At 34.9% G+C, this 20,229-nt stretch overlaps 2 protein-coding genes across 3 annotated transcripts; one reads left to right on the forward strand and one right to left on the reverse strand.

Annotated features, from left to right (window-relative positions):
• Positions 1-1,069: 1,069 nt before the first annotated feature.
• Positions 1,070-6,952, forward strand: LOC136232562 (uncharacterized). Of its 2 annotated transcripts, XM_066021782.1 has the most exons (6): positions 1,070-1,288; positions 1,632-2,135; positions 2,868-3,062; positions 4,097-4,126; positions 4,768-5,877; positions 6,225-6,952. In XM_066021782.1, exons 2-6 carry the CDS (start codon positions 1,695-1,697, stop codon positions 6,774-6,776), a joined length of 2,328 nt encoding a protein of 775 aa, XP_065877854.1. In that variant the 5' UTR covers positions 1,070-1,288; positions 1,632-1,694; the 3' UTR covers positions 6,777-6,952. The 2 variants fall into 2 exon arrangements, with proteins under 2 accessions (XP_065877854.1, XP_065877855.1); XM_066021783.1 differs by lacking the exon at positions 1,070-1,288 and having other exon boundaries at positions 1,929-2,154.
• A 2,077-nt stretch (positions 6,953-9,029) lies between these two features.
• On the reverse strand, positions 9,030-16,860 carry LOC136232689 (uncharacterized). Its single transcript, XM_066022031.1, has 7 exons — positions 16,619-16,860; positions 16,288-16,380; positions 15,339-15,445; positions 10,654-12,606; positions 10,191-10,505; positions 10,018-10,114; positions 9,030-9,924 (listed from the first exon to the last, which is right to left on the reverse strand). Exons 4-7 carry the CDS (start codon positions 12,549-12,551, stop codon positions 9,211-9,213), a joined length of 3,024 nt encoding a protein of 1,007 aa, XP_065878103.1. The 5' UTR covers positions 12,552-12,606; positions 15,339-15,445; positions 16,288-16,380; positions 16,619-16,860; the 3' UTR covers positions 9,030-9,210.
• Between the last annotated feature and the right edge of the window lie 3,369 nt (positions 16,861-20,229).

Below are 20,229 nucleotides of genomic sequence, written 5' to 3' on the forward strand. Positions count from 1 at the left end.
TTATCAAAAATTTAAAAGTTATTTTGACTATTATTTAACCGTCAATTCATACCTTTCAAACATGAAATATATATAAGATATTTTATTTGTTACTAACGTAGTTTCAAAAAAACTCATTAAAATGCTAACAATCAAGTCTGCCACAAATAAGTTAATGATATAAAAAAAAATTAATGATATAAAATTTTTATCAAACTGTCTTGAATGTTTATTGTGTTACTAATATAGTTAAAAAAAAAGTTCTAATTTATCGACAAATTTGTTTGAAAGGTTAGATGTAACAGTTAAATAATATTCAAATCAAACCATCTTTTTCATATTTTTGGTAATATAAGACTAAAGTTTATTTTGCTTGAAAATTTCAAGGTTAAATTTACACTATTTCATACATTATGACTAAATTTGTAAACGTTTGGATCAAATTTTATCTTTATCTAAATTTTTTTCTGCTATATGAAAGCTACTTAAAAAAAACTACAAATTGTAGTTTGTTTTTGTAAAAGCAACTTTTTCGTCTTTTAAGTGAATCACTCGTTAAAAAATCCGAAAAATTTATTTTTAAAATTTAGGAAAGCAATGTCAAACTCGCACTATTACTAATATAGTTAATTACAAATAGAAATCATATAGTTTTACGGATTTGCAGATGGATATCTGTGATATTTTTCGTTACAAATGTAACCACGTGGTTTGCAAAATTTTTATTTTTTTTGTTGACTTTACCAAATTTAGACAATAACGACACCAAAATAAAAAATTTCAAAAGTGAAAGTTGTTTAATATCATATTTAATGTGGAACCACATTTTTTATTTTTCAACCTTAAACCTAAAAGGATATCATTTAACTCTTGAAAATTTTCATTTTGAGGTGGTTATCGGTTAAATTTGGCAAAATCAATAAAAAATTAAAATTTTGCAGACCGGATTGCGTTTGTAACGAAAAATATCACAAATATCCATATGTAAATATGTAAATCCGTGAAACCACGTGACATCGATCAATTTGTAATTAACCTAAATTTTACAATCCATTGTTTTGGTGATAATAGAGAAGCACTTGGTTTTGGTTTAGGATTGCTTGTATTGTAAATTCAACGCCTTTCAAATTACCAACCTAAAAACTTCAAATCAACCAAACAAAGAAAAAAACTCTGCAAAAACAGAGAATCCATTTCCATATTCCCAACCAAACAATTGGATCTGCCCAAGAATCTAAATCGCTACTACTAGCTCTGATCTTTTTCCTTTCTTGTCTTTCATGGCCGATCAATTATTTCCCCTTTCCAGGTAAATTAAATAACTAGAATCCACTTCTCTTTCAAAGAACTTTTGAATTTTGCAGTTCGATAGTGTCCGATCTGATCCAGCTGATTATTTCTCTTAGATGGTGTCTGAATTTTGTTACTGAACTGATTCTTAGTGTTTCTTAGCAGGTGAATATTCTCTTAAAAGAGAATTTGGTGGTAAATAGCCATAAATAGTAGAAAACTTGAATTCTATAAATGGGTTTATGTTTTGTGATTGATTTCTAAGAAAACTAGGAGGAGAGTGTCAAATTAAGAAATTAATTCCTCTTTCGGTTTAGTTACAGTTAATGACTGTGTAATTGAAATTCTGATTTTTTTTCTAGGTTTTTCTGTTTGAAGATTTCTGTTGGTGACTTGCAACCTAATTGGGAAGAATTGTTTTTGTAATGCAATTTGTTGAGGATAAGGAGAACAAGAAATTGAAACGTTTGAGATCATTCGAAAACGACATGCCTGTGACTGACAATACTACTCCGCATCATTTTGATGACTGTAGTCTTTTTCCTATTGAAGAGATTATACAGACTCCATTGCCAGGATATAGTGCTCCTACTTCAATTAGTTTCAGCCCTGATGATACTTTAGTAACTTACTTGTTTAGTCCAGATCAAAATTTGAGTAGAAAGGTTTTCGCATTTGATCTCAAGACTAACAAGCAAGAACTAATTTTTTCTCCTCCTGATGGTGGACTTGATGAGAGTAATATTTCTCCGGAAGAGAAGTTGAGACGAGAGAGGTCTAGGGAACGTGGACTGGGAGTGACTCGGTATGAATGGGTCAAGACAAGCTCAAAGAAGAAGACAATTATGGTGCCATTGCCAACAGGGGTTTGTTCACTCATATCTTGTAATTTGTGTTAATCCTTCACATGTTCTCTAATAAAGATAGACTATGTGTTTTGACTAGCCAAAAGAATGAACTATGTTTTCACTTGTTGTATGAGAAAATTTTAGTTTGATATTCATTTCATACATTGCAGTTGGTGGAACATTATATTTGATAATCTGACTGTAAAGGGCGGCCCGGTGCACTACGCCTCCCCGCTAAGCGAGGGTCCGGGGAGGGGTCCCACCACAAGGGTGTACTGGGGCAAGCCTTCCCCTGCCAATTTTTTTTGGCAAGAGGCCGCTCCTAAGACTCAAACCCGTGACCTCTCGGTCACACAACAACAACGTTTACCGTTGCACCAAGGCTCGCCCTCCTATTTGATAATCTAACTGTATTTTGAATAAAATGTCGCTTTTAGTTCTTTTTGAGAATGAGCTTTTCTTAAATCCACACGATAAAACTTGTTACTCTTTTGATCATTTTGCTGTTTGACTCCTACAACACTTAATCGTATATTTTTATGTTGTTAGGACAATGTGAGTTCAGTGATCATGACCATTCTCTTGTTGAGCATCTTGGTTTTCTTTGTATATGTTACTGGATGGCTTGTTTTCGCATTCGTATTGCACTTTTTTCTTGTGTTTGTGTCTGCATTGTCTTGTGCTACTCCTGCCGTCTGCAAAATTGAAATTGTTTCACTGCTGATGTTTGAGTTATCTCTGTATTTGCAGATTTATTTTCAGGAACTGCACTCATCAAAACCAGAGCTCATACTTCCAATCTCACCATCTTCACCAATTATTGATCCACATCTATCCCCTGATGGTACCATGCTTGCATATGTGGAGGATAGTGAGCTGCATGTTCTGAATTTCTTCTCTGATGAAATAAAACAGTTAACATTTGGTGCCAACGGAAATATACTGGTACGTCTTAGTGAGTTTGTTATCTTTACAAGGATGGGTATTTTTTTATTGATATTGATGTTTGACTTCTGAGAATAGTTTTTATCTGAAGTAGTGTGGCAATTCCTAACACGATTTACAGAGACAACCCGACTGACACGACACCATTGACACGAAAATAATTTTTCTAAGATTTATGTCATATCATATGGAACATATATATGAGATAACACGATTTTGACACGAAACACGAAATTGCCACCTGACAGTCTAAATTAATGATACATGTTTATGTTGTATCTTTATTAGTCTTTATTAACCATACGGTTCTTCTGTAATATCTTGCCGGTATAACATACAGTTATGAGCATATAAATTAGAGGCTTATAGTTAGTCACCTTGCATTTCAATTTTCAACTTGCTGTGTTTTGGTAAGTGCATCCTTATTGTCCTGATGCTCTATTTATGGCTATATTTTCCACCGAACTACTGTCTAGTGTTTCTCTTTCCAAATTTCCTATTAGATGTTCAATCAGTATGTTATTAATAACTTTTTGCAATTTTGGTTCTTTTCATATCCAAAATGCCATACAATCATAAATGTGACTGGTATGCTATACAAGATAATGCTAAGTGAATTTATGTTTTTATGGGCATAACGTTTCTCATCTTGTCTTGAAAAATTTCGTTCCTGATATTGAATATGTTATTTTTACAGCCTTGACCCAAAAAAATTTACTAGGGCGTATATGATAAATGATATGCTATATAACTGAAGAAAACATGTAAAAATGTGACATACTGCCATAGGAATTTGATTCTTGGAGGTCTTAAAGTTCTACTTTATAATGGTTACGAAATGGTAAATCATAATAAGATGGATTTGTAAAGCAGTATTTGTACCATTTAACCGTTTACCAGCTACCTAGGTTGCCTTTTAATTTCCAGTATTCATATAATTTTGCACTTGTTGTTGACAAGTTCATGACATTCTGTTGAGCTGCTATTTTTCTTTACTGGGTTTGAAATTGACATTTCTACTTTTCCATATGCAGACTCATGGCCTTGCTGAATATATAGCTCAGGTGAGAACTATATCCATTAATTTCTTTTCTTTTTGTATATGTTGATTTTTACACTTTGTGCTCTGGAAATACCTTTCCTCGGAGGCTCTCAAAAGTATCATTTTTGCTTAAGAAGCCTCTACGGAGGATTTTATGGTTGGAAAATGTCAAGAAAAGTGTTATTTGTATGATTACATCCACTCCGTTTTAGGTAGCAACACAATGATAAAAAAATTGATTCCCTGTAAGCTATCACGGACACTGAAATTGAAACGGAGACTGACACAGAAATGGATAATGGGAAACATTATTTCTATAACATAGCCTTCATAAAATAGCCTTGACACGGACACCGAAAGGGATATGGACACGGACACAAAACGCATAAATGCTACAAACGAGAAGTGTCCTTGCAGCATAGGCTGTGAGTGATTGAATAGTATTTTGGCCAATGAATGTCAAACTTCTCATACAAGAAAGTGGACATGGGTTACTACTACCTCGATAAAATTGTATTTGTGTGCTCCCGTAACTTTTAACTGAGATTACATTTCAATGAAGAAATACCAATTTTAGCAATAACAGATGTTATTGTTAAGTTCTATCCTTTTTCTGAATATGGTAGACTTTTTCTTCAATGTCCTAAGTTTCATTGATTGCAGGAGGAAATGGATAGGAAGAACGGATATTGGTGGTCACTTGACAGCAAATTCATTGCATTCACAGAAGTTGACTCGTCTGAAATTCCTCTTTTCAGAATTATGCACCAAGGTAAAAACTCTGTTGGTTTAGAGGCACAAGAAGACCATGCTTATCCATTTGCAGGAGCTTCAAATGTCAAAGTTCGCCTTGGGGTAGTTTCTGTTACCGGTGGTCCTATAACCTGGTTGGATCTTGTATGTGGAGGCACAAAAGAACCAGATAATGAGGAGGAATACTTGGCTAGAGTGAACTGGATGCATGGAGATATACTCGTGGCTCAGCTTCTGAACAGGTCTCACTCCAAATTAAAGATCGTGAAGTTTGATATCAAGACCGGTCAAAGAAAAGTTATAATGGTAGAAGAACAAGAAACATGGGTTAACTTGCACGACTGCTTCACTCCTTTAGATAAAGGTGTCGCTAAGCACTCTGGAGGGTTTATTTGGGCGAGTGAAAAAACCGGATTTAGACATTTATATCTACATGATGCTAATGGAACATGTTTGGGTCCTATAACTGAAGGTGAGTGGATGGTTGAGCAAATTGCTGGTGTTAATGAGGCCTCAGGCCTTATATATTTTACTGCAACTTTAGATGGTCCTCTCGAATCGAACCTTTACTGTACAAAACTATGCCCCGATTCCAGCCAAACCTTGCTGGGACCAGTGAGATTAACACATGGTAAGGGAAAACATGCGGTTATACTTGATCACCACATGCAGAGTTTCATTGATATTCATGATTCCCTTGATGTTCCCCCTAGGGTTTTGCTTTGCTCCTTGAATCACGGAAGCATAATCATGCCTCTGTATGAACAGCCAGGCACCATTCCACGAATTAAAAAGCTTCAACTTGATCCCCCGCAAATAGTTCAGGTACAAGCAAATGATGGAACTATACTATATGGTGCTTTATATAAGCCTAATGCAGCAAAATTTGGACCCCCGCCGTATAAAACCTTGGTCAGTGTGTATGGTGGCCCTTCTGTACAATGTGTTTCTGATTCATGGATAAATACTGTCGACATGAGGGCTCAATATCTACGGAGCAAAGGCATTCTAGTATGGAAGGTAAAGTTCTGGTTTTTATTATAATTTTCTAATTTGTCTGCTTAGTCATAGTAACTCGATTTCGTTGTTTCTTTACGCTCCCAAAGTTGAGTGCCCTTGGGTGTAATTTACTCTAAATTTCATGGCGCATGGTGTTCAATTGTGATGACATCATCTATTAAGAGTAATATTCTAACCAAAACCAAAATTTAGGAGCCAAATTTCACCAAATCGAAGTTAAGGGACCGAAAACCAAAATTCAGGAAAGTAAAGGAGCCTAAAACTTGTTAGGAATTTGTTTTTATTAAATATGTAGTTAACATCTATTATGACATTGCTTGATCTTTAATTGTTTCATTATTTTGCAGTTGGACAACCGAGGGAGTGCTCGGCGAGGGCTGAAGTTTGAAGGCGCTCTCAAATACAAGTCCGGCAGTATTGATGCTGATGATCAGCTCTCTGGAGCTGAATGGCTCATCAAACAAGGGCTAGCAAAACATGGCCATATCGGGTTGTACGGATGGAGCTATGGTGGGTACATGTCAGCTATAACATTGGCTAGGTTTCCTGATGTATTCCGTTGTGCTGTTGCCGGTGCACCAGTGACCTCATGGGACGGGTACGACACATTTTATACCGAGAAGTACATGGGATTGCCTTCCCAGAATCCAACCGGCTACGAGCATAGCTCGGTGATGCATCATGTCCACAAGTTAAAAGGAAAGTTATTGTTGGTTCATGGCATGATCGATGAAAACGTGCATTTCAGGCACACTGCAAGGCTCGTCAATGCACTAGGGGCTGCCGGAAAGCCGTACGAGCTGCTAATTTTCCCGGATGAACGGCACATGCCGCGGCGGCATAGCGACCGAGTTTATATGGAGGAAAGAATTTGGGAATTCATTGAGAGGAGTTTATGAATTCTTAGAAGAGCTGCTGCTATTGTAAAGAAAATAGATCCATGGCTTTCATTTTCAGTTGATAACAAGGTAGAGAAAGTTCCTTTTTCACTTGGAAATTATTCATAATACCCATTTGTAATATTTTTTTACTGTGGGGTTAATTTTTTTCATTGGAATAAGTTTCTTTCTGCCTATTTTTAGTAATCTGCAAATAAGTTTTACTGAAATTGGTCCACAAAAATTTTGGCAATAAACACCTCAATATCCCCTTCACGGATTGTGTGTTTTCCTAAGGAAAAATCTTGGGTTAAGGTTCAAATTTTATCCAATAATGTAGCCGGGAAGTGCAAATTTGGCAATAGTAAAAATTTAGCTCTAACGTTTTTAAGTAAGATTAATTTTAATCTTATGATATCGAAAATTTAAAAAGACTAGTTTGGTTGTTATAATCTAGTAAACATTTTTTACAGTTTAAAAAAAAAAAACATTGTGATTAACTGATAATTGACAGATTTGTTTTTTTTTTTGTAATTGTGTTGATAGCATACTAAATATCTTATACATATTTGATGTTTAGACTTGGACATAATTAATGTCTAGAAGATTTGACGTGACAATTAGATAACAAACTAGTTTTTTTAAAATTGTCGGTAATGTAGAACTAAAATTGATTGTTTGGAAATGTTATTTCAATATTAAACAGTTAGATTGACAAAATTACACAAGATTCTATTACACAACATGAAATAGACACGTAATTATAGTGTTATTTTTTGTTTGTAATTTTTTAGAGCATGTTAGAGTTAACCTATTAAATAAAAAATAATATGAATATTTAAAATTATTATCATATTCTCTCGTTTTTTTTACATGCAATAAGTATTCTCTCTATTTTTTTTTTATTATATGACATTTTAGCCTTTTTAATTTATTGTTTTTTATATGTCATTTTGTACTATCATAAATATTATTTATGATAGGAGAGAAGTTTAGTATTCATGTAAATAATTCTAATTAAGCTATAAAAATGAAGAGAGAATTTTTACATGGAAAGTAGAGCATTCATGTTTTTACATGTCATCCTTAATAGAGATAGTAAAATTATACGTGATTGTAAGCACATTACACGAATCAAAAAATGACAAACTATTTAGAATTGTTATTATATCATCTTATATTTTTAAATGACACCAATAATATAGGTAGATAGTAAAAATACATGTGAGCGAAAATATGACACAAAATCGGCACTAACACGATTATGGCATAATTTTTTTTTTGGATTGAGCTAGTATTGGCTCATTTAACACCAACACGATATGTCATTATAACCACTTTAGGGAACTGATATGTCATTTAAAGCAAATCGAGAGGATAATAATCATTATAACCACTTTAGGGAACTGAAATGTCATTTAAAGCAAGTTTATCGACCAATAAATCATAGTAAGCAAATTTACAAAGCTAACAAATCGCTTAAAATTTAAGAGACTAATCAGTCTTTATAAGCAAGTTCAGGGAGGGACAAGGTGTATTTAGCCTTACAGCAATGGCCTGAATGGGTATGGTTCCACATGTTAATGGAAAAATCAAGAGGAGAAAGAGGAAAAACAACACACCACGCTATTATCCTGAACTTAGTTAAAATGGCATGATTAACCTTTCTAAGTCCATGACAGAGCAAGAAAGAATTTGAGCAAATTGAAATATATGTCACTTTAAACAAATTCAGAGGGTTAATAGATCATTATAAGCAAATTCAGAAGAGCAATAGGTCACTTTAAACAAATTCAAGTGACTAATATGTCACTTTAAACAAGTTAGGCTAACGAGACATTCTGTAAAATCAAAGAGCCGATCGGTTTTTTAGGCCAAAATCAAGGGACCATTGATGTATTAAACCATATGAATTACATGTGAAAAATCAAGAGGAGAAAGAGGGAAAACAACACGTCATTATCCCTGAGCTTACTTAAAATGACATGATTAACCTTTCTAAGTCCATGACAGAGCAAGAAAGGATTTGAGCAAATTGAAATGTATATCACTATAAACAAATTCGGGAGCTAATAGATCGTTACAAGCAAATTCAAAAGACTAATAGATCACTTTAAACAAATTCAAAAACAAATTCAAGTAACCAATATCTCACTTTAAGCAAGTCAAAGAAGGCTAACAAGACATTCTATAAATTCAAAGCGCGCCAATCGGTTTTTTAGGCCAAAATCAAGGAACCATTGATGTATTAAACCATATGAATTACAGTACACATAGTAGGCAGATGACATACATTAAAGATGAATATAAACCATCCTCTGTAAACTGAATGGACTCACAGAGTAACAATACATAAAAGTGTTATCTTACAAATGAAATCATAAACACACATACAGTACTAATAATAACAGACATAGAAGTTCATTTCATTTTAAAGAAATAAAATAATTGCGAACTAACCACTGTCATTGTCGCTACGATAGATATCGTTGTCAGAATCATCGCTAAACCCGGCCTCGTCATCTGTTTCAAAAAACATAACCTCTTCTTCATTAGTTTCTTCTTCTGGCAACACAAAATCAGGATCATCAGCTACATCATTTAGAGGAGTAGTATCTACAATCAGAGCTTCAACTTCAAATGATTGAGCCCCTTCTTCTTGAAATGCCTCGTTGTTAGCAGCGGCCTTATTCCCGGGTATGTCATGGGCCCCTCTATCTTTAACAGGGCATGCAACAGCCCAATCAACCCTATCAGACTTCAAGGAAGGATAAGAAACGAAATGTACTTGTGTCGCTTGCAACGATAAAATGAATGGCTCGTACTTTTTAGAAGTTCGCTTCGTATTGACTTCAACAATGTCATACCTATCATGAACCCGAATGCCGAAATTTGGTGTAGGGTCGTACCAATTGCATTTGAACATCACAGTTTTTTGAACCGGTACACCGGGATAAGAAACTTGAATGATTTCATCGATGACTCCAAAATATTCAAATCCGTCTCCATAGACAGAAATAGAATTGTTAGAAGTTGATCGTTCACCGCTGTGACTTGTTGTGTGAAATCTGTAACCGTTCACAAAATACACGTCGAACAACATCACAGTTCTAGACGGTTTTTGAGCCAAATTTGCTACACACCTATTCTCAATGGCATTATGCTTGCTCTAATGAAACAAAGGAAATTTTATATCAATAAACAGGAAATTACTGATGTAAAAAAATAACAATATTAACCCAATAACTTCACTGACACTTACAAAATCTGAGAACCAATTGGCGAAATTTTTGTCCACATCTGATTGGATGGTTGAATCGGTAGCACCGGGCTGTCTTTGCAAATGATCCTTATATAACCTAATATAAACGTCCATACATGTATGAATTTTTACCAACAAAATTAGAATGAAAATTAGGAATGTATAAAACTTACTCCACAAATGGCCTAACTTCTGGACAATTCAACAAGATGTAAGAGTGAATTGCAAAGCGCTCCTTTTCTTCTAACCATCTTGTTCTTGCCCGTCCAATGTAGCGTCCATTGTAATTGAATATCAACAAATTCGACTTATCAATAGCATCATCATTACCTCCATCATTGCGAGGGACTTTGCGATGATGCGTATAGACTTGCGGCTCAAAATAGTAAGAACAAAAGTTGGATAACTCTTCAAGTAAGTATGTATTGCATATTGAACCTTCAACACGTGCTTTGTGTTCGACACTCTTTTTCAAGTGGCCTAAATATCTACATAACAATACAATCGAGAATGACAATGAGATATGAAATATTAAAAAGAAAACACAACATGTGAATTATAATACCTCAATGCAATCAAGAATAACAATGAGGTACGGAATATTAAAAAGAAAACACAACATGTGAATTATAATACCTTTCGAATGGAAACATCCATCGGTATTGAACTGGACCAGCAACTTTAGCTTCAGAAGGAAAATGGATCGCAAGATGTGTCATTAAGTCGAAGAATCCCGGTGGAAAAATCATTTCAAGTTTGCAAATAATTATTGGGATCCTTTCCTCTAAAAATGTCATATCATTAACTTCGATCACCTTTGCTGTTAAGTTTTTGAAAAAACAACTTAACTCTGTAATAGTTTCCCAAACATTTTTTGGAAGTAGCTCATGAAGTGCAATGGAGAGAAAACGTTGCATAAACACATGGCAATCGTGACTCTTCATGCCGAATAGCCTAGATTTTTTACCATCAACACGTCTCCCCAAGTTCGAACCGTACCCATCTGGAAATTTCAATTGCTTAACCCAATCACACACTGCCTCCTTCTGAATCTGAGTTAAAGTGTAGCAAGCCTTTGGGTATTTATTAGTGATAGGATCCATTGCAAGTTCATGTCTTTTGCAAAACAAAGCAACGTCCTTCCGAGCTTTAGCGTTATCTTTCGTCTTACCCTCGATGTTCATTATAGTATTGAACAAATTTTCAAATACATTTTTCTCAATGTGCATCACGTCGAGGTTGTGTCGGATAAGATTAGTTTTCCAATAAGGAAGATCCCAAAAAGTACTTCTGTTCTTCCACCCACAATTTGGGCCACAAATCAGCTTATTCACATTTTCAAAATCAGGTTCAGTAACTCTCAACAACCCAAAGTCTTCTATCTCAGATAATATCTGTTGACCGGTCTTTATGGGTGGAGGAGGTCTTCTCTCAACACAATTGCGCCTGAACTTAGTCCTATTATTTCTGTAGGTATGATTCAAAGGCAAAAACTTACGATGGTTATCAAACCATGATACTTTCTCACTGTTTGGCAATGAAAAAGCATTAGAATGTTCCATACAGTAAGGACATGCATTTTCTCCAACTGTATTCCATCCAGACAACATCGAGTATGCTGGAAAATCACTAATAGTCCACATCAAAGCAGCTCGCAGTCTAAAGTTCTGTTTGAGGGAAACATCATATGTATCAACTCCGTGCTCCCAAAGATTCACCAGCTCGTATATGAGAGGTTGCAAAAACACATCTACATTCTGCTTTGGTTTCAATCCTGGAACTAGAACTGTTATGAACATATGCTTATCTTTCATACACATCCCTGGAGGTAAATTGTACGGAGTAACAATGATAGCCCAAGACGAATATTCTTCACTAGATTGACCAAATGGTTGAAACCCATCGACACAAAGTCCTAACCTCACATTACGAGACTCGGCTGCAAATGATTTATTAGTACTGTTGAAGTGCTTCCAAGCTTCTGAATCACACGGATGACACATAGTTCCTTCATCGCAAGCATGTTCATGATGCCATCTCATATGCTCAGCAGTCGCTGTGGAAGCATACAACCTTCTCAGCCTTGGAGTTAAAGGAAAGTAAACCATCTTTCTAAAAGGAATCAGTTTGTGTTTCGCTGAACCTCGTTTCGTCTTGTACCTTGCATGACCACAGACCTTGCAATTTAATAAAGCATCATCGTCCCTCCAATACAACATACACCCCTGCACACAACAATCAATCTTTTCAACTGGCAAACCAAGACCCTGAATCAGTTTCTTGATCTCGTAGAAATTCTTTGGCACTTTGTTACCCGACGGTAATACTTCGTGAAGTAATTCTAAAGTTGAGTCAAGACAGCTTTCTGTCATATGGTTCTCAGATTTGATTTTCAGAAGTCGAGCCATCATCGACAATACAGAATGGTTGTCGCACCCAGGATAAAGCTCCTCATTCAAGGAATGGAGCTTGTCAAAGAATTTTCTGGATTCAATATTAGGCTCCTCTTCTGTTATCTCTTTCTCAAGCATCATAACCAATTGAAGTAGATGAAAGATGAAATCACTGTAGTAAGTTTTATGTTGATTCCTGCAGTCATATAATGTCAAAAACCATTTAGGTTCTATTGATTTATAAACTTCTGCAGCAGAAATTCCAATAAGGAAAACTAACCAAGTAAACACATAGTATTGCAAACAAGTATATATTATACAGCTATGTTTACTTCTCTTTTGTTGATAACAAAAAAAAAATTACAACTCAACAGAGACTGAGACAGAGTATAGAACTGAAGCAAAGATGTTGGAGAAACTTAAATGCCCTTCATAGTTAACTGACCAAAACTCAAACAACACCTCATTTCCAAAAGAGAGAAAAACTAAAAAATCAGCAAATCAGATTATGACAATTACTGTGCTGAGAATAAAAAGTTAATTTTATGAATCTCCAAATGAAATACACTGGTCTTAGTTTCAATGGAAAATCAATATTAACATCAGATGGATATTAGAATATGGCTTTATATACAGGGTAGCTTGTTCCTGTTGGCTCAATCTGTATTACACGAGTGATACTAGCAGTACCAAGTACCAACAATAGCTGTTAACAATGAAGTAAGATAATACACGAGTTTCAACCTAATAAAGCCTCTATATGTTCAATATGCTGAATAATTTTTATTAACTGAGTGTAATTTAAGATAATGCATGAACTTCCAACTTTACTTTTCCCCCTTTTAGTATCAGACATATATCATCTATGCTATTGCTATGCACTCGTCAATTTATCTCAAGTTGCTGTCATATTTCCGCTACATTTTAGTTGTGGCTCATTTTGTTTCATAGACTTTTGGACCTGTCTGGATCAATGGGTGCAGGCAGGGACAATTTGTACAATTATAATAGTTTGAATCCAAAAAGTAAAGAAAAGGTTTGTACAAATAAAGAACTAAACGACGGTCCATAACATTATCTTTTAGCATTCTAGGCAACTGGGAAAAATCAAGGAAACAAGAGGAAAAGAATGAGAATTGTTTTATTGTGTGCCTGCCTTATAGCATATCTCATCAAGCATATGAATCATGCAGTAAGATCACGAGTTTCAGACATGAACCAAGTGCTAATTGGTATTCCAGATGGCATATTTAATAGGTCCAAACATGATTACAATAGATGTGGCTAAATAACAGCTAGAACTATAGGTCATTTGCAGAATCATTCATGATATTCTATGACAAACCACACTTTCAATTTAATAGGTCCAAACCAAACATGATTACAAATGGATATGGCTAAATAACAGCTAGAACTATAGGTCATTTGCAGAATCATTCATGATATTCTGTGACAAACCCACACTTCCAATTTAATAGGTCCAAACAAAACATGATTACAATGGATATGGCTAAATAACAGCTAGAACTATAGGTCATTTGCAGAATCATTCATGATATTCTGTGACAAACCCACACTTCCAATTTAATAGGTCCAAACAAAACATGATTACAATGGATATGGCTAAATAACAGCTAGAACTATAGGTCATTTGCAGAATCATTCATGATATTCTGTGACAAACCCACACTTCCAATTTAATAGGTCCAAACAAAACATGATTACAATGGATATGGCTAAATGACAGCTAGAACTATAGGTCATTTGCAGAATCATTCATGATATTCTATGACAAACCACACTTTCAATTTAATAGGTCCAAACCAAACATGATTACAAATGGATATGGCTAAATAACAGCTAGAACTATAGGTCATTTGTAGAATCATTCATGATATTCTGTGACAAACCCACACTTCCAATTTAATAGGTCCAAACAAAACATGATTACAATGGATATGGCTAAATAACAGCTAGAACTATAGGTCATTTGCAGAATCATTCATGATATTCTGTGACAAACCCACACTTCCAATTTAATAGGTCCAAACAAAACATGATTACAATGGATATGGCTAAATAACAGCTAGAACTATAGGTCATTTGCAGAATCATTCATGATATTCTGTGACAAACCACTTTCAATTTAATAGGTCCAAACCAAACATGATTACAATGGATATGGCTAAATAACAGCTAGAACTATAGGTCATTTGCAGAATCATTCATGATATTCTGTGACAAACCCACACTTCCAATTTAATAGGTCCAAACAAAACATGATTACAATGGATATGGCTAAATAACAGCTAGAACTATAGGTCATTTGCAGAATTATTCATGATATTCTATGACAAACCACACTTTCAATTTAATAGGTCCAAACAAAACATGATTACAATGGATATGGCTAAATAACAGCTAGAACTATAGGTCATTTGCAGAATCATTCATGATATTCTATGACAAACCACACTTTCAATTTAATAGGTCCAAACCAAACATGATTACAATGGATATGGCTAAATAACAGCTAGAACTATAGGTCATTTGCAGAATTATTCATGATATTCTATGACAAACCCACACTTCCAATTTAATAAGTCCAAACCAAACATAATTGCAATGGATATGGCTAAATAACAGCTAGAACTATAGGTTATTTGCAGAATCATTCATGATATTCTATGACAAACCACATTTTCAACCGGTTAAGACTGACTGGATTATGCAATAACCTTGCCTTCTCTAAATTTTTCTATGACTTGTTTGCTTATTTGGGTATTATTAACAATTAAAACTTAATTTGACAAAGAGTTCTTGGATGATACCACTAATGGTGTTTAACAAGTGGAAAATTTTGTAATAACAGACAGAAAGATCTAATGAGAAATTAAGGGGATAAGAAAGAGATGTTAACAAACATACCAGCGTTAGAGAACTGAAATGTCTTGCAACAGAAATTACTGATTCTTGAAACAGCTATATCTGAATGATTGAATATTGAGGTTCTACAATCTCCAGCTCTCTGCAAACTGCAAAATCAAATTTCTTAACTTGTTCATATAGTTAGGTACTCAATTAGAAGAACTTGGAAGCAAAAAATTAATTTGCAGATATTGTTTAGGTTTTTCCAAAAGGAATATCCAGAAACTAATAAAGAAGAAACTTGGTGAGTTAAAAACTAAATGTTAACCAAGCCCTGAAAACCCTAAATGTATAGACCTTTGGACCTGTCTGAATCAATGGATGCAGGCAGGGACAATTTGTACAATTATAATGGTTCGAATCCAGAAAGAAAAGAAAAGGTTTGTACAAATGCAGAACTAAACGAAGGTCCATAACATTATCTTTTAGCATTCTAGGCAACTGGGAAAAATCAAGAAAACAAGAGGAAGAGAATAAGAATTGTTGCATTGTGTGCGTGCTTTATAGCATATCTCATCAAGTATATGAATCATGCAGTAAGATCATGAGTTTCCGACATGAACCAACTGCAAATTGGTATTCCAGATGACATATTTAATAGGTCCAAACATGATTACAATGATATGGCTAAATAACAGCTAGAACTATAGGTCATCTGCAGAATCATTCATGATATTCTATTAGAAACCACACTTTCAACCAGTTAACCGACTGACTGGGTCATGCATGAATATATTTCATTTTATGGAAGCCTAACCTTGCCTTCTCTAAATTTTTCTATGACTTGTTTGCTTATTTGGGTATTATTAACAATTAAAACTTAATTTGACAAAGAGTTCTTGGATGATACGACTAATGGTGTTTAACAAGCGGAAAATTTTGTAATAACAGAGAAAAAAAGATCTAATGAGAAATTAAGGGGATAATAAAGAGAGGTTAACAAACATACCAGGGTTAGAGAATTGAAACGTCTTGCAACAGAAATTACTGATTCTTGAAACAGCTTGAATATTGAGGTTCTACGATCTCAGCTCTCTGCAAACTGCAAAATCAAATTTCTTAACTTGTTCATATAGCTAGCTACTCAATTAGAAGAACTTGGAAGCAAACGATTAATTTTCAGATGTTGGCTAGGTTTTTCCAAAAGGAATATACAGAAACTAATAAGGAAGAACCTTGGTGAGTGAAAAACTAAATGTTAACCAAGCCCCGAAAACCCTAAACTCTAAATGCTAACGAGATGTAAAACACAAAATAATTATAGTAATAAAACCTAATACCTTGCTCTTAGGAACAGAAACGAGGTGAAATGATGTAGATGTCTAGCAGTCTGTCGTCCGAAATCTAAATGTTAATCCTCGCCGTTCTAGTTCTCTGGTCTCCAATGCGCGCAATTGCAAAAAAGAAAAGAAGAGGGATGAAACGGAGAGGGAGGTGGTGGCCGGAGATGGAGGATGACAAGAAAAAAGAGAGTAAACAGAAGAAAAAGAGTACATGAAAAAACGAAGAGAGAATGGAACGAAAGAGAGGGGAAACTGGAGAGCGCCGTTTTTCTTTAACATTTTTTTACTTAGCAACTGAAACTTGGTCGCTAAGTCAGTCAGTTGACAGTTCGGTCTCTAATTCATTATTTTAGTAATGTGACGTCGTTTCTTCCCCTAAGCGTTTGTGGAGAATTCAAAAAATATAGAAATTTAGTTTTAAAAATTTCCAAATAATTTAAATTATATTAAACAAGTGAATCATATTTGATTTTTGATATGTAAAATTGAAAATCCGACATTTATATTTTTACTTCATCGATATCACATTTCTATTTTCTTACGATTTTTTTTTATGGTTTTTCTTATACACAGTATCTCGTTCCATAATTGACCACGGTTGTTTATTTCCTAAATTAAAGATTAGATTGAATCTTAGGTTTGATTTTTTAGGATATGATTTATAAATTGAGATATGAGGTTTATAAATTAGAATTTAGAGTGAAAATAATCTAATTTAAAGTCTAGTATTTATATTTTAAAATTAGTAACTAGAGATTATGGTCTAGAGTTTATATTTATTTATATTATATACAATTATATTATATTATATTACATTACATTTCTAAAAACATAATTAAATTTCAGGACTTTGTCTGTTTTAAGGTTCATGTCTCTTAACAATTATTTTTCTATATTAAACTCTTAATCTTTGATTTCTTATAATTTTGCTCTTTATTTAACTTTTCTGTCGAATCTGAATGCCACATGTCGTTAAGGATTCAGCTTGCTTACGTAGAAATTTTTAATGCCCCGTTGATTCGCGAATTTGAAAGATGATGAATCACAAATTTGGAGAGAAGGGATGTAGCAATTTTCTATAGAAACGGCCTTCTGAAATTTCTTTTACTCTCTATGTACTAGTCAAATAGGAATTATTTTTTTTGGTAATAGTTTATTAGTTCTTTCTTTTTTACCTAACACATTGTTAGTTCCTCTAGTTTGAAAAAGAAAACATTATAACATCCTTATCCTTTGTAATTGTTAATTTTTTTATCATTCCGTTTTTTTTTCTTTTTTTCTTTAGATTTTTAACCGTTATATTCAGTATAAATAGACAGACAAAAAATAGCTGAGTAATAGTTCATTTTGTATCGCACTATAATTATCCTGAAAGCTAAGATATCTTTTGTTACAAATATAAAAAAATAGACAAAAGGATTGCGGTAGGTTTGTGGCGGCCAGCGTAAAACTTAGCCACATCTTATGACATGAACCATACTATGAATATTGTGGGGGCGTTCCCTACTCAGTGACGCGCTGCACTTCCTAGACCCGGGTGTAGTGAAAAATATGCAAGGGTTGCTAGGTTGTCGCCCCGAAGCGGCGCGCCACCCCAGGACCCGGGGGTGGTGTCAAATATGCAAGGGTTGCGGGTAAATAAGCTAGTCCACGGTAAGGGTAGGGGTAGGGGTAATAGGTTACGCTTTGGGACATGGAACATAGGCTCTTTGACAGGAAAATTAGCTGAAATTGTAGATGTTATGAAGAGGAGGAGAATAAATATAATGTGCCTACAAGAAACCAAGTGGTTTGGAGCCAAAGCTAGAGAGATAGCTCATTGGGGTTATAAATTGTGGTACTCAGGAAAGGATAAGGGTAGAAATGGAGTAGGTATTCTTATTGATAGGGAGTATATTGATGATGTAGTAGCGGTGTCTAGGAAGAGCGATAGAATTATGAGTGTTAAGCTTGTGATAGGAGATGAGGTTGTGAATGTCATAAGTGCATATGCGCCACAAATAGGATTAGATGTCTCTATAAGACAAGCTTTTTGAGAGGACTTGGAGGAAGTGGTGCAACAGGTTCCTAGCGATGAAAAGATGGTACTAGGTGGTGATCTCAATGGATACGTAGGTTATAGGCGAGATGGGTTTGAGAGTGTTCATGGAGGGTATGGTTATGGAGATAAAAATGAAGTAGAAAATGATATCTTGGAATTCGCATCAGCCTATGACTTGAGTATCATGAACACGTGGTTTATAAAAAGAACATCCCACATAGTGACTTATCGGAGTGGCGGTAATGCAAGCCAAATTGACTTCTTCCTAGTAAGGAGTGCTTGGAGAAAGAGTTATATTGATTGTAAGGTGATCCCTGGTGAGAGTACGACAACCCAACATAGAGTAGTGGTGCTTGATTTTCGAAGTAGGAGATGTATGAGAAAACGAACACCACAAGTGGAGACTAAGATTAAGTGGTGGAAACTGCAACGGGAGAATCAACAAAAATTTGTGGATGAGATGGCCAAAAAAGATATTTGGACTTGTAATATGGATTTAGATATAGATTCGATATGGAATAAGATGGAACATAGTATAAGGGAAGTAGCGAAGGAAGTTCTAGGGGAATCTAAAGGTAGCATGCCACCGGGTAAGGACACATCTTGGTGGACAGAAGAAGTACGACAAGCAGTAAAGAGTAAGCGAGAATCCTATAAAATATTAGGGAAGTGCAGGAGTGATGAGAACTACGAAAAGTACAAAGAGGCTAAAAGGGAAGTAAAGAATGTCATACGAGATGCTAGAGCAAAGGTGAATCGGGATCTGTACACAAGATTGGACACGAAGGAAGCGGAAAGAGACATATACAGAATTGCTCGGATGAGAGATAGGAAGACACGAGATCTCGGAAAAGTTAAATGTGTGAAGGATGTGGACCAAAAAGTCCTAGTTGGGGATAAGGATATCAAGGAACGATGGAGGTCCTATTTTGATAACTTATTTAATGGAGATCGCGGACAAGAGGTTGGAGATATAAGTATCCCTCACGATATGATAAATCATGAATGCATACGGAGAATTCAAAAGGGTGAAGTCAAAATGGCATTAAATAAAATGAGATTGAAGAAAGCAGTATGATCTGATGGCATCCCTATTGAGATTTGGAGATGTTTGGGAGAGAGAGGAATCGAATGGTTGACGACGTTCTTCAACAAAATTTGGAGAAACAATAAGATGTCATCCGAATGGAGGAAAAGTATTCTAATCCCGTTGTATAAGAACAAAGGCGATGTCCAAGATTGTGCCAACTATCGAGGAATCAAATTAATGAGTCACACTATGAAACTGTGGGAGCGAGTGATCGAACAAAGGCTAAGGAGGACGGTGAAGATCTCGGAAAACCAGTTTGGCTTTATGCCGGGAAGATCAACTATGGAAGCCATCCACCCAATGAGACAATTAATGGAGCACTATCGAAATAAGAAGAAAGACTTGCATATGGTTTTCATTGACTTGGAGAAGGCATATGATAAGGTACCAAGGGAAGTACTTTGGTGGGCCCTAATAAGGAAAGGCATTTCGCGGAAATATGTTGACATCATAAAGGACATGTATGAGGGAGCATGC

Source organism: Euphorbia lathyris, chromosome 6 (assembly GCF_963576675.1).
Source record: "Euphorbia lathyris chromosome 6, ddEupLath1.1, whole genome shotgun sequence".
In the NCBI taxonomy this organism is placed as follows: Eukaryota; Viridiplantae; Streptophyta; class Magnoliopsida; order Malpighiales; family Euphorbiaceae; genus Euphorbia; species Euphorbia lathyris.